The sequence below is a fragment of the Ascaphus truei genome, chromosome 6, assembly GCF_040206685.1.
Source record: "Ascaphus truei isolate aAscTru1 chromosome 6, aAscTru1.hap1, whole genome shotgun sequence".
Lineage (NCBI taxonomy): Eukaryota > Metazoa > Chordata > Amphibia > Anura > Ascaphidae > Ascaphus > Ascaphus truei.
In genome coordinates, this window is record NC_134488.1 from 70283708 (window position 1) to 70299786 (window position 16079).

Below are 16079 nucleotides of genomic sequence, written 5' to 3' on the forward strand. Positions count from 1 at the left end.
TCAAATCAGTTTTATTGGCATTACAGAAACACATTTTAGTATTGCCAAGGCATGAATAACAGGGGGTAGGGAATAATGTTTACAGAGTACATGGGTAACAGTTCCACTCTCTCTACTCCCCTCGCTGTCTTCTCACTGTGTCTCCACTGCTCTGGCCCACCTCAAATCTCTCTCATGCTGCACCCTACCCCAGGAACCCTTTCCCCCTCAGTATCTGCCAAGCTTCCTCTGTCCCCATCGTCAAGCCCACCGGAAGAGTCGCATTTACAAGGAAGAATTTCCATAGTGTTGTTACATGACCACATGACCCACTGTGTATGCACTTGTTGACCTTGCCTAATAATATTCTCTCTGCCATCTACTCCTTTTGTCTGCATTTCTCCCAACACATCAGTTAAATTGCAAGCTCTTTTGGATGGGTACTCCTTTCCCCCCAATGTTTATGTGTATGTAGTATGCACGTATCATTATTATTGTCCCATATCATGTCTTTTATAAATAATCTCTGTAGGGCACTATGTTTGCGTTACATAAAGAAAAATACAAAATAATACCATTAAAAATCTATTTAAAAAACCATACAAAGATTTGTGCCGCTCATCATAAAGTAACCTGTGCAATACAACATAGAATAATTCTGACAGCCATGGGTACGACACACATTTCCCATATCTTTTATCAGGGGATTTAAACATCCAACTTAATGCCCTCAATGGCAATACCACTCAAGAGTAGATCACTATCATGAGTATATCACTCGAACTCTATCTCCAGTTTACAGGTAATCAAAGCTCCAGCTATTTTATATTCTTTCACCCATGTAGATGCAAGTATATCATCTATTTCATAACAGAGACAGTACGCAAGAATAGCACCAGATTTATCAAAGGAACAATTCCAGTTGCTTTTAGCGAGATACCTGGTCTGTGAAAAACCTTGTGCTATTTTTTGCACTCGCTTTCCCCCGGTTGTGTGTGTGTGTGTGTGTGTGTGTGTGTGTATGTATATATATGTAATGGAAATAGCCGTGTTAGTCCAGTTGCGATAATATAAATGAGTTCTTCAGTATTAGGTGATACCTTTTTTTTTTGGACTAACAATTTATGTTATAGGACAAGCTTTCAAGAGTTTTCCTCTCTTCTTCAGGTCGAGCAATACTGATATACAAAGGTTTCCACAACTTAGACAGGGATTGGAAAAGACAAAAAAAAAGGAAGAATAAAGAATTCCAGGCACTGGAAGGGTGTTAAAACTGAGATAAGGATATATATATATATTACGGTAATCAAAAAATATTCTATTTGACATAATTTTACCTTCCTTTTGAAGGTTTCACTGTAGTAATGTCAACCAGTAGCCGTGATGTTAAAAATGCAAGAACAAGTGAAAAGCCACAAAGAGGTTAAAAATTATTTTTCCCTTATAATTCTCTGAAGTCTCTTCGGAGGGTTTAAACCCTACATTATGTGTAGTAGCCACGAAGTGTTTAATGTTTTAACTATAGGAGATTGTCACCTTTCTAAAACAAACAGATGTAAGTATTTTAAATAATTTTTCAAAACTGTCCTCTTGAGAACCAGATGTTCCAGAGGTTGCTTTCATAATAATGTGATCTCACAGTCTGTAGAACTTGGTCAGAAACCCCTACACAATCTGCCTTTGTGTCATTTTTGGGGTTAATTTATTAAAATCAAGAAACCCCCATTGTTGTCAATGGGAACGTTTCCCCATCCGATACAGTTTTTATTTTGCCCCAGTTTGCAGCCGAGAGATTTTGAAACGACCCTCAATGTGCCTTTAACAATACAGTTCAGAGATTTATGACCAAGGTAATAATCTCGCCATTGACCCTTCAAGTGGCCCTGTCCCTTTCGCTCAGAGTGGGTGTGGCTTGTGTATGCTAATGAGCCATACCTTAGGAGTCAGGGCTAGTCCTCCTGTGACTCAGTCACTTCCTCTATGAGTAATTGGATGCCTTCTGATCATTTCACAATTGTGCCTGAGACACACTCTCCCTGCAGAGCTCATCCAGTTAGCTGCTGTATGTAGTACATGCTGTGTGTCTGGCTTCATTCAGCTCCATCTGATCCCTTTCACGCCAAGGAGAAGCTGCTGTGTCTTGAGAATTAACCCTAGGATCAAAGCAGGGCAAAGAGAAGGTAAGTCACACATTGTCCCAACCCTAATGCAGCAGGAGAATGGGAATTGTTGGTTACAAAAATATGTATTATTCCATTCTTTATATGCATGGGAAAGCAGAATGAATGCATTTTACTGTGCTTAATTTCTTAAAGTCCTTATTCTTTATTTCCAAGCATCAGTCTTTTATGTGTAAGTAAACTCAATAATGTACTAATAGAAAACAATTTTACATAATGTATATTGAAATAATGTATTCTCAGGCGAGTAGTCGTTCCAAATGGGTCATATGTGTTTCATATTAAATACATCAATGACATGAATATTGTTAGTAATTAATACTAACATTGGTGCTCTACTTTCTTGACTCCAAGTCTTATTGCAAATAAATGTCACATACTGCATTCTCTTATCTGTGAATTCCTTTGGTGCAAGTCCTTCAACATTTTTGCTTGGCTTAGCAAGTTCTCACTGGCGCAAGGGTGTAAATAATACTTAGTGCTTTTCTATAAAAACACTCATTAGTCTTGCATTGCATTTGGTAGTTGCAGTCTGCAGTCCACAGTTAACACACTCATTGTAAGACACCAACATATTCAGCAGCGCAGGACAAGGCTGAGTTACAAATAATATGCACATACAGTAAGATTACAGATGCAATGTCAGATATGATGATACACTTGATGATGTCTTCTCTAGGCATGTGAGCTTACAATCTAAGGGCGTAAATACATACAAGTTCATTGTGCTGTCTTGTGTCTGTAAATGTTTTCTTGCTATTTGGCATCTCATCCGCATTTAATGATATCCCATGATACCCCTTCGCTTTCGTATATCATTATCTTTCTCGGATAGTTTGCTTTGGGTGCTGCACCATATTTACCATCTAAAGATAACATGGGGGAAAGCAACGGATTTAGGGAGAGGCTGTCCTGTTTACAGAGGGTTAATTCATTTGGATATCTCAGATAGTGCTTGACGTGTGCTGTCCAGTACAATAGAAACACATTGACAATGCAAACTACAGGGAATTCCGTATACAATACAGGGATACGAGCCCTAAGTTGTGTTGCTGACCCTGTGGTGGGTAACAGTAGCCCTCAACACTGGCAATGTCTCCCAGTTGGTGATAATGCCCCAAAGAACAGGGCATTTTTTGGCATTCATTTCCCAACTGGCTGAGTTGTTAAATGGCCATGTTCTTGGGGTATTGCTATTATTAATATAGGCTGCATTTCTTTAGCTGCTAGTAATTGCCACTTCTGTATATAAGATATTAGATCAGTCAAGTGATCGCGTCTGAATGATCTGCCCTTCACGAAACGCCCCATGCTCCTTTGCGGCCACGCTGGCGCTGATCGCGCTCATGCTTGAGAGCGGTGACGTCACCATCTCTCCAAGCATGAGCGCTGGGTGTCCTGTCTATTTTGCAAGCAGGAGCGGGGGGCATTGGGGGCTTGTTGAGCGCGCTTCAAACTCTCTTTTTTTTTGTCTCCCCAAGTGCCAAGCTTGGGAGAGCGTGCGTGCCCGCGCACGAGAGCGCCCTCCGCGTGAGCTGGGATGGGACAATTTAAATTGCAGAAACGAAACCTGGCAAGCACCGAACACTCAGCGATAGCATGGCCGCAGCCTTAAGCATTGCGCACAGAGCAGCACCAATCACTACATTCTAGCCGTGTTGTGGAATCTAAGCGGAACCTCTTGTTTAACCCTCTGCTGCCAGAGGGGCTCGCAATGCGTTTCCCAATGCAAAAGGTGAGTGAAGCAGAATTTGTGGTTGGACCTGTACAGTGATTAGAGAAACTGTCCCCAGGGGGAGCTCTGCTCATCCTTAAAGGGACTCATCTCATTGCAGATGAATCCACAAGCCCGCCGCCAAAACACGCACGTTAATGATTTCTTTGCCTGGGCCTTCATTACTGACAAGTTTAGACAGATCCGTCTGGGATGACTCCATTAATTTCACAGAAGGCGCATCGTATGTCATACTCCTGGTTTGTATTTACGTATAGTGGTCGAAGTGTGATGACACCAGGTGACATGGACTATCACCACTTTGTCTTATCTACAAATCCAGAGAACCGCTACTTTTGTATTGACAAATGTACAAGTCCTCCTAGTGAAATCTTATGGGGTTTTTTAAAATTCCATTTTAATGCCATTTTTAATGAGTTAAAGCATCCTTTGATTTCTGTAGCAGGTTTTAGCCCACCTCCCCAGCAGTGCAAGATCTTTGCAACACTTTCCGTTTGTGATCATGTGTTGCCAATGTTCCCAGTGGTTTGAGCTGTAAACTGTAACAATAGATCGTGTTACCTTAGCAATATAAGGATACATTGTAGTTGCTGAGTTACACTGACTGAATGATTGAAACTGAAAGGTGGCCATTATGTTAGGCACACAGTCAGGATTTTGACAGATTTATAACAGGAGCACCAAACGATTAGCCAGCTTAGGTAAGAATGTAGACTTATACATTGTCACATGCATTATATATAAAAATAAGAGGGGGGGGGGAGAACACAAAAAGGGGGAAATTCATATCGCTGCTCTAAAAGAGACACGCTTCATTTCATTTTTTTATAGAAGAAATATACTTGAAAAGCTTTCTAAAATCAGGTCTAAGCTATGTTTAAGAAATGCAATTTTTTTCTTAAAATCCTGTACATTTAAGCCACTCTTACCACTGATTAAAAAGAATTAATACCTTCCTATTTTAATCAACAAAATACATAGCTACTGATCACCACTATTTAATTATTAATATCGAGAACATTATACAAATATAGCCCCAGATTACAAATATGCGGACTGGTTTTCCCGATATTTCATATATTTGCACTTCCATAAAGAAGCCTCAATGTTGTGTTTCCTACCTAAAATCCCCTAAAATGTTCTGTCTGGTAGAATCTGAGAGGTACAGAGCTGGTATGGGCAGGAAATCGATTGTAACAGGAAGCAAGTGTGCAGCTGGCTATCTTTAGCTCGAATCCACATGCAATGGAGCGAACGCAGGCAGCACATGCACCATGGGGAGTATGGGCCAGACTGGGACTATGATTCAACACATCTGGGTTATGTAGGTCTGTCAAGTCGCGTTTATAAAAGCCAAATCTCACTCATTACATAGGTACACATTCTTTCTTGGTATTAGGGCCACTTAACCCACTGATGGTCTGTAGACTAGATTCTGCATGTACTCCCATATTTAACCCCACCAGTGCTGAAGGGTTAAGGGGACGCTTCCACGCGGATTAGCTTTCATGGTAACTGTCCTTACTTTCTCAATGGACATCTTCAAAGGCCTAAGATCTACCCCAAGCTAAAAAAAATCCATTTAGGGAAGTAGTGGTACTCTATACCCTTAGTACCCGCACACTTCTGCCATCACATACAAACTCTTCCTGTACAACAGTTGCTTTGTCAGTGTTGACCTCCAGCTGTTGCATGGCCTTCCATACTGCCTTTTTCTTAAGGATTTTTTTGACGGGTCAATAGAGATTACTGCGCAGCGAGGAAGTGGATTATAGCTGACGGTGACCCTGTTTGGAGGAAGACACAGTGACTTTCATTATCTTCTATATTGGACCATTTCCTTCAGAGGGGCTGTTTATGCAGTCATGTCCTGTACTGGCTTCCACATCCCCCTCATTTGTCTTTGGTCTTGCCACTCACATGTCACAAGGTCACCTGCTACTTCAGTGGTAGACTACCCAATTTAATCAGGGATCTGCAGATGTGGCCTTCAATTCTGTGGCGTACATGTCAATTCTCACTGCCCCTTCTTCTTGTAATGGTTTAATAGAAATGCACAATTATAGTCTCTGATACCCAGACACGGAAATAGAGTAAGCTTGGACCCATTTCTGAGAAAGCTATAAGATATGTGATACGCTGTCCCAGTGATACGCACTCCATAAATGTACTCTTTATCTTTATAAAACAAATAACAAAAGTTGTTGTCGGCACATTTATGTTTAAGTTCAACAAATGCCAACATTTTGTGTGTATGTGTGTGTGTATATGTTTGCAACCAAACTATGTACTGAAGAAAAGCAGGTTATAGAGGGGAGTCAGGTGGCGTAAATATTTTGTAAGCAGAATATTTTAAGATGGTCCCTAACACAAAAACTCATAACTGTGCCCAGGACAGACTTGAAAATGAGTGGTGACTGTCAATGTATTAAAACATTTTATAAATAAATATACAAAAAAACACTGTTGAACATGACAGTCTAAACAGGCACATTGATATATGATACACACAGGTTTGCTCATGCACACTCACTCATGTACAAAGATACACATAGGCACACATATGGTTATATATTGTGACATAGATACACACATGCTTATATACTGTTATATAGACCCATGCAGACCCACACATGCTTATATACTGGTATATACATACTTACAGACCCACCCATGCTTATATACTGTTATATAGACCCATGCAGACCCACACATGCTTATATACTGGTATATACATACTTACAGACCCACCCATGCAGTGGCGTAATTACGCTGCAAGGGGCCCAGGGCAACGTCGCGGTATCACATGTCAGCGCATTGTCATGGCAATGTGTCGCCATGATGACGCTGCATCACATGACCCTGCAACGACGATGGAGGAGGGATGCTCTGGTACAGAGGCATTCCGTTTAATTGCTGTGGGGAAGAGTGCGGGGCCTCTGTGACTGCTTGGGGGGTGAGGGTGGTTCAACACGAGTTACACCACTGCACACATGCTTTTATACTGTTACACGCTGCTGTCATTGCAAGCCTGGACTTCTTTGCATACAAAGCTGTTACACCATGATATTTGTAATTTGCTGGGGACAATGTAACTATCATTTAAATAACTAGGGCTAAAAACCGTCCCTGACAAGGAGAAGACAGCTTCACAAAATATGAAATAGATTCCCTGTTAGGAGTGACTGCAATTTCAGGTGAAACATTAGTACAGTAATATGCCACAATGTGTTTGTATGTTTTTTCTCCATCTGTGTGCTGTGTTAATGTTGTATTTTGTGTATTTGACAGCACCCTGAGTATGACCTCCACATCATTATTGTTTTTGGTCTCCGTTGCAGTTCTTTGTGCAGCGCAGGGAATTCCGTTTCTATGCTAGAATCTCCTCTAGCCTGGGAGAGTGTCCTCGGGGCCTGAGACAAACACTTCTGTCTAGTTGAGATATGGTGAGTGTGGGGGCTCATACTCCTTCCCAGCGGGTGAATTACTGAAAGTCATAGCTTTAATATTATTATTGTGCCTGAATTACAAGCTGGAATGCTACATCTGCATTCAGTAAAGCTTAAAGCAGCAATCCCCAGAGAGGGGTATGTGATTTTAACGCATGTAACGTTAGTATTTTGTAGGCTGAGCATGTCATCCTGCTCTTTTAGTGTTTAACAATCATCTTCATCTCCAGCTTCTGAGGTTACCATGGGAACCTTTAGACTACACTGGGTTCTGGGGAGAGCTCCATTTTAACTTCCCGGACACTTAATATTGTTTAGTAACGCTTATATCTCCTGAACAAAGCATCAGATTTTAGAAGTTAAAAAATGCGGTGGAAAGGGCAAAAGATTTAATCGCAAAGTGAGTTAAAAAAACAAAATAAATTGCCATCAGCATGGACTGCTGCTTTAAAATCAAATGGATTGTATTCTACCTAATTAAAGAAGCAATCGTTTCCAAAATGCATTTTCATAATATGATGAAGCCTTGTTCCTTAAGCAGAACCGTACAAATGGGGAAAAGATATATTGCTCTTCAAAACAAAAAAATAATAATCTGTTTGTGGTGGTTATGACAATTACAGGCCACTGTTTCAATTAGTCCCTGGGAAGTAGTTTGTCTGGGCTCTGTATCTCAGAAATAGGTAATTCCGAGAGATGTGAAGACACATCTGCGGTAACATGATGAACCTGTTTTGAAATAATCCAAGTTATACAGTGGAGCGGTCCGACCCTTTCCTGCTACAGTATCAGTTACATATTGTGTCCGAGTGTCATGTGCACAGGGCCCCAAAGCTGTGAAAAGGATATACTGTATCATGTTCCCCTGACCTGTCACTGTCACCATCCATTATTAAAGCAGCAGTCTCACCTGCTCTTTCCCAACTTTTTGATCTGTGGTTCCCCAACCTCTGGGGACACCCCGGTAAACCCAAGACCCCAGGAATGTGAATGGCTGCAGTGCCAGGTTTGCTTCAACAGAAAGTTGCAACCTTATTGGGACATACCATTGCTACTTTCTCTAGGCGACACACCCCATCCATACTTGTAGTTAATTCCAAGAAACGAAAATACATTCAAAGTTAACCCGGGGCTGCCAGGAGACAATAGGTCACCCCCCCTGGTGCAGGTACGATAAAGGAGACAATCTGTGGGGTTGCTGCTTTAAAGGTGCAGCCCCTGTTAGGAATATGCCACACTACTACACAGATCTACAAACAAGGCAGAGGAGTAGCTGAACACTGGAGTTGCTTCCATGCTATTGCAACTCCAATATAGCCTCCTTGGTGGGATAACATCTTTAATGAAGCCTAGGTCCATTCTATGAGCTTCTATTATTCTTTGCATTCCTAAGTAACTTTATTTATATTTTTATTTCTTTATAAAATGTTTACCAGGAAGTAATACATTGAGAGTTATTGCTTGTTTTCAAGCAGGTCCTGGGCACGGAGTTATGATGCCAAATACACAGTTAAAATAACTGAACATTCAGTTTACAGACGTGTCATGGGCAGTTCCAGATAATATATGATTACCGGTACAGAAGGTTAAATTGTGTTAAGAGAGGTAAGATTGGCCTGCAATGTGTTGTTAGCAGAGGCCCTGCCTTCAGGATTTAGCAAAGATTTCCAGCTGGAAACCTGGTGCCTTCAACGTCCGTACTCTTTGGATAACGAAGGTGTGCAGATTTCTTTATTTTCTCTTTACGCATCTCTCTGCTCAGAACCGGAGTGAAGCTACCAAATGGCAGCTCTCGTAAACAAGGAATTCGTGTCTGACCCAAGACCTAGTGATTGGGCAAATACTTTCACTGATTGCTTAATGTTCTTACAAAAGCTTTATTTGCACGCCACTTACACCGGGGTCAAAGGTCAGCAACTTCACTTATATCTTTACAAGCTTATGTTCTTGCTGCATACCCATAAAAACGATCTCGGCTGTTGATTTTCTAAGCCTATTATTCTTATATAGGAGGGAGAGGGAGTTGGTGGTAAGGATACCCTTTATTGGACCAACAAGTGGTTGATATGTTACAAGTTTTCAAACCTCTCAGGGTACCCAACTTTTATGTATGTATATCTTTATTTATATAGTGCCCACTTTACAAAAGAGACAATACAGGCAACTATAATACAATAAGTGCAATAAACAAAATCAGCAAGGAAACCTCTGCCTCGGATAGCTTTCAATGTTTTACCACATGGAAGAAAGGACCGACACGGCTGCCCACTCTTCTTTACCTATTTAATGTGATCGATATATGTTGTTTTTTCTGTAGCGAAGAAGAAGAATCAGGCACACGGTCTTAATCATCTTTGTTTGAGTGCGCGCACTACCATCATTCCACGTTTTTTTCTGTAGCGCCTAACAGTTCCAAAGCTATTTACAGTTATATTGTCAGGCAGCCACCTCTGAGGTGGAATCCTAGTAACCCATTTTTTGCCTTTCTGATCTTCATAGGCACGTGGAAGAGGGGATATAAATAGGGTTATTACCCAAATGTAGCATGGTAACTGGGGGAAAGGGTGAGAAAGCCATTCACAAGTCAATGAGTTTAAGTAGCTGATGCTGGAATGAAATTCGCAAACCTCTGCAATTGTGAAAACATTACATACAGTCCCCCCTGTACCCTATGGTTCTACTTACCCTTCCTGATAGATTGTAAGCTCCTTGGCGCAGAGCCGTCTTTACCTACTGTAACAACGTATGTTAATGGTTTTTCCCCTCCTACCCTATTGTACTGCGCTACGGAATATGTTGACGCATTATAAATAAATGATAATAGCAATAACAATACGGTTAGTAGGATATGCAGCCACAGTACATGAGAAGGTGTTACAGATATATATGAAACAGTAGGATAGGGGCTACTTACTGATTCCCAACAGCTGCCATCCCACTGGGACCATGTTCATTAGTCATATTACCCCCCTCCCCCCCCAGTAATGAGCCACGCTACCCCATATAAGAAACCCTGGGGTGAATGCCTAAAGGGGATCCCAAACGTGTGAAGCCAGGTGGAACAGAAAGCAGACATGCCTGGGCAGTGACTGGGAGATGTTACACAAGTCTTTTATGAGAGCAAGGATCAGGTACTGTAGTTAAGTGGTGAGACACTTCTCATGCTCCTTGTCATCAGTGTTTACAATCTGAAGTGTTTGTGACTTGGACAAGCTGTAAAAGGCTCCCTGAAGTGTATGCAAAAGCCCTGGAGTGCCTTCTAATTTGTACTGACTCACCTGAAACCGGACCATTGCTGGAGGGGCTGGCAAGAGGTGAAGTGCTATTTGCTTTTCATGTGTTCACATGTCTCTCCTAATGCTTTGTCACACATTAGTTTTGTTTGTCATTGTTTTGTTTGTCGAGTTGTAGTTAATTGCTTGAACTCCTTTAGACCTAATCAGAGCAGTTCCCCTGGAAAAAAAAGGTGCAGTCCCACGCCTTGCAGTTGGGGGAAAGCACCCAGCCATGTAGCAATATTATTCAACAGTGCAATGTGTTTGCTGGCCCTTCTGACACCCAAGGGGTAACAGTCAGACACACTAACCAATATGGTGCAAATCAGCTACCGTGCATCAAACCATTGGCATTTTATTGAGCCAACATTTCCATTCTTACAGGCATCCTCATCAGGCCAAAAAGGTCTCCTGACCTACTCACCAGGATCTTACGTAACTTTGTCATATTGAACCTTAATGTTCATGAGAAACTATTTGTATTGTTCACCTTTTAAACTGTACAACATGGTTATATTTGTAGACTTGTCATTCCATTGAGAGTAACAGGTCTGGGTGAGGGGGAGGAGGGGGGAGCTGCCTGCTAATCTCTCTGGATACTTTGTCCTTTCATGTCTGCTCAAGATTCCTTTGTGAAAGAGTTATTTACAAGCCACCTGGGTTTGACTAATGGGTTTTGAATACAGTCCGGGCCTTCCCATATTTTATCCAGAGACAGCTGATTTGGGAGAGGGTTCTGGGGGCCCCCCTTCAGAGCCGGGCTCAGCATGAGGTATCTCACATGTGAAAAATAACCCACACCAAGATCTATTTTTAGCTGTAATGTCAGGGGCCACATACCTTCCTGTCAGCATCGCCAGATCCATCTTCTAAGCCCAAGAAGGAATAGATATTCAGAGCTGCAGACCTACACATTATAAACCATTTTTTCATGTCTCTTTCATAACTCCTATGTTTATAATATTTATTCGTTTTCCATATAGATACATTTATCATTGAGTCTCACAAATATTTAATCTATATACAGTATATCGTTTTAACCGGGAAACAGTATATATACATGATTGCAAATGAATGAAAGATTGGTTGAACAGCATATTCCAGCAATAAGCACCAGTCAACTCACCAGGTAGATAGAAAAATCCAGACATTACTATTTACGGACATTATTTATGGACATTTTTTTTGGGACTCCCTGCTATGTTCATTGAGTTCCCATTTTGGCTATATACATGATTGCGCCTACAAGGGTGCCCCCCCCCCCCAAAAAAAATACATTTCGGCCCCCACTTACCACTTCATTTGTTTGTCTGCGGTCAGGCTGCCCTCTCTCATGAAGTGCATAGTGCTGGTGTCTGATTTTAACCCTTCACTGGGAGAAGGAGCCAGGAACCCACTGCAAAGTAATGCACTGCAGAGCTCTCTGACCAAATTTCCAACGGCGTTTAGTCGCTACTCGCCTCGCCGTAGGGACCTCTCGCCGCCGCCAGCTTCACTGTTAAGTTTGCCAAGCTAACCTTACCACATACCCTAAACCCCCCAAATCTTAACCGCTAATAGTAACGCTACCCCCAACCGTAAAAACCTTAACACTTTACCCTAATCCCTTACCATAAAACGCTTAACCCCTTTCCCTTAAACCCCGTATCCTAATCCCCTATCCTAAAAAAACTCACCCCTAACTGCTTATCTTAATTCCCTACCCTAAAACCCCCATCATTAACACCCTATCCTAACCGCTAAATGAACCCTTAAATTAACTTACCTTGGAGAAGTGTCCAGCGGTGGAGCGGCTGTGGCGAAGGGTCCCTTTGTAGCTAAACGGCGGAGGATACTTAGTTGCGGCAAGGCGGTGGGACAAAAATGTCTTCTTCTGCAATGGAGGGTTTAATATGTGCTGCGAGTAATGACTCTGTATTATAGTCCTTCTATTTGCTGGTAGAACATCTCCTCCGAGTTATAGGACATGAAATGCTTGGGATATACAATATTTTATTTTATGGGACAAGGATGAGAAAGTAGCCCGGGGCTGATATGAGAACAGATTACTGTCTCGTGTGTGCCCCACACCCCCAAGCATTAAACAATTCTACCCCACATGGGATGATATGTACTTACCCCCTTCTCTGCTAGGGGACCTGCAACGCAATGTTCTACAGATCCACTTACCCTACTTTAAAACACACATTTTCACTTTGAACATTTTCTGTGGCAAACAAACGTTTTGGATGTTTCTTTACCATCTTTATTGAGCATCTTTTTTCTAGTCCTAGAAGCCCAGGTAAGTTGTTAGCTTTGCTCTTGTATTTGTTTGCAAAGTCATTAAGATGTCCTCATTTGTCAAACAGGTTAACAGAAGAAGCTGATATGCTTGAAACCAGCAGAACTTCAATTTCCACAAACCGCAAACAAGTAAAACGGTTACTTTAAGGGTCATTTGATTCTAAGGAAGCTGATTACACTTGTATGTTTTTGTTTTTTTTTGGACCCATTACATTGAACTGCCCCTTTAAAGCCTTTATTGTTGATGAAAATAGAGACCCTGCTCAGATGTACAAAGTTTAACAGAGGTGTAGAACTGTCCCAGGCTGATGGCTCTAACAGATGCCCCCTCACTTACTGTGCAATATTCACCAAAATAAGGCAACACAGCTAAAGACAGGACACCTAGGGGCACATAGTCATTGTTTGCTGACTGTATAATTACATTACTGGATGCCACGAACATGACATTACAGTATAGCTATGACATTATAGTATCGCTATGACATTATAGTATAGCTGTGACATTACAGTATGGCTATGACATAGTATAACTGACATTACAGTATGGCTGTGACATTATAGTATAGCTATGACATTATAGTATAGCTATGACATTATAGTATGGCTTTGACATTATAGTATAGCTAGACATTATAGTATGGCTGAGACATTATAGTATAACTGTGACATTATAGTATAACTGTGACATTACAGTATAGCTGTGACATTACAGTATGGCTGGGACATTACAGTATGGCTGGTGACATTACAGTATGGCTGGTGACATTACAGTATAGCTGTGACATTATAGTATAGCTGTGACATTATAGTATGGCTGTGACATTACAGTATGGCTGGTGACATTATAGTATGGCTGGTGACATTACAGTATGGCTGGTGTGTTACATTATTGTTATGGCTCTAACAGTATAACGCTCACATTAAAATGTAGTTATAACATGACACTATATCTGTAATGTTACACTATGGTTATAATGTTACATGAATGTCAGTGTTTGGCAACCTTTCCTACTTACATTGTGCGAGTGGCTGACACTGGGGAAAGCAAATGGGACAAGGAAAAAAGGGAGGGGGGAAAAAAGGGGGGGGGGGGCGGGAGAGGGAAGGGATGTAGCAAAGAGGTGGATGAATGCCCCCTCAAATGGATTGCCTTTGTGCATGAGAAAAAAACATATTACCAGATGCCAGCAAACAATAAATGAAACAATGATCCAATACTAGTAGACTGCCTGCGCGCGCACGCCTGCAGCCCAAGCGATTTGTGAACTTGGCTGCAGGAGATTCTAGACGCGTGGCGGACGCGTCACAAAGCTGGTTCACCCTCATTGGCTGAACCAGCTCACGTGCGCTGGTCATGTGATTTTGATTACATCAGGCAGGGGGGGCCCGAGAAATCTCATGGATGAAAAGGGGGGCTCGGCATAAAAAGTTTGCTCACCCCTGCAGTCTATGACACTGTCACAATAGGGCTGTAGTATTACATTACTGTTAAGGCTCTCACATAACACTATATAGTTCACATTACAATCTGGCTATATTACCTTACACTCTGCCTGTAACATTACATTAGGCAATGGTTCCACCATTATCTTTTAGTGTGTCTTTGATACTACAGTAGAACTGTAACATTAAATTGCAGTGCGATAGGAACATCACAGTCTGGCTCTCTCATTATAATAAGATTAGGCTTTGATATTACAATATGGGTAGAACATGACATTACTGTTATGGCTCAAATTGTGCAACATTATTATGTTACTAACCTCAGATTATGGACGGGTCCAACGTTACTAAACTGTAATACATTAAATTCTGGCTTTAACATTACATTACTCTGTCTCTAAGGCTGGGTCCATGGTCAGCGTTTAGGCGCTGACCCGTGCTGAGGCGCGCTGACGCGTGTCAGTGAGCCCCTGCAGCCGCAGTGAGAGCGGCTTTAGCAGCGGCTCGCGGAGGCGTAGCACTTACATTTTTTTCGTTTTGGCGCTCACGGGAGCGCTGGGCCGGTTACGTGAGTGGTTCACCCAATGAGGGCGAACCAGCTCCGTGACGTCACTGGCCTGCCCCCCGACACGCCCCCCGACGGTGCGCGAACTAAGGCCAGGGAAAGCACCCGCTTTCCCTCAACTTCAGCGCGCCTCCGCACGGCGGGGGTCATCATGGACTCAGCCTAACAGTGATTGTAATAACTACTGAAAGATATTTCTGGGGTCACCCCTTGAAACTCCCTGTCATTGATGCACAGTTAACTCTTTAGATTCTCCTGCATATAATGGTCATCACTAGCAGTGTGTACAGCGCAACAAACTGAAGTTAATGAAGCGGCCTGGGCAATATTAAAGAGATTTTCTTGTGCATGTGTTTGCTTTATTAATATTAGTCTCCCCCCAGAGCCCGGTGCAATGTAAAGGTTACCACTCGTATAGACATCACGGGGGGTGGGGCTCCTGCTTTAAGAGACTATAAGACAGCCCCGGTATCATCATTTGTTGTGTGATTGGTGGGGGGATTGGATTAACTGTTGCATTACGGTTAATTGTTACAGGACCGAAAGTGACACAAGGACAATGTTTTGTGATGACTCCCAGTATAATGGCTGAGTTTGTGGGAGAAATATTAAGCATAGACATGATCCGTACAGGCGTGTGTGCCTGCTGCTATTCATCTGCAAGGGCTTTATACACAGAAGGCGTGTTCCAGTGAACCTGGCTAAGAGTCCATTCAATGACACCTATTGTTCAATTAGGAAAATACTTAAAAAGGCAGTCCAAGCGGCACTTTAAAAATATCATTTTGTTTTAATATATCCAGCCTTTGATTCCCTTTATCAAAAACTAATTACCTAAGCTGCTGATCAAATAGTTAGCCCATGGTCGATCAGCCAAGATTCTGCTTCCCAGGGTTCAACAAATGGCTGCCCTCCAGTTTCAATCAATCCTTCAGTCAGTGTAACTCAGCAGCTACAATGTATCCTTATATTACTAAGGTAACAGTATTTATTGTTACAGTTTGCAGCTCAAACTGCTGGGAACATTGGCAACAAATGATCACAAACAGGAAAGTGACAGATAACATTATTTGTGTGCAACATTATACAAATGTGTGAGCAGAACAAAGCTACCTGCAGCCCTTAAATCCTCAACTCCAAATGTTTGCTGTTTTTTATTTACCCAGT

The 16079-nt window shown here is 41.9% G+C and overlaps 1 protein-coding gene across 2 annotated transcripts in view; it reads left to right on the top strand.

Moving 5' to 3' along the window:
• Positions 1 to 1958: 1958 nt before the first annotated feature.
• Positions 1959 to 16079, top strand: part of FHL3 (four and a half LIM domains 3) — a 68006-nt gene continuing 53885 nt past the window's right edge. Inside the window, exons 1-2 of one of the 2 annotated variants that reach the window (XM_075604753.1) lie at positions 1959 to 2159; positions 7236 to 7340. In XM_075604753.1, coding sequence (XP_075460868.1) covers positions 7338 to 7340 — 3 coding nt within the window. In that variant the 5' untranslated portion in view covers positions 1959 to 2159; positions 7236 to 7337. The remainder of the gene's footprint in view (positions 2160 to 7235; positions 7341 to 16079) is intronic. The other variant, XM_075604754.1, reaches the window with a different exon arrangement.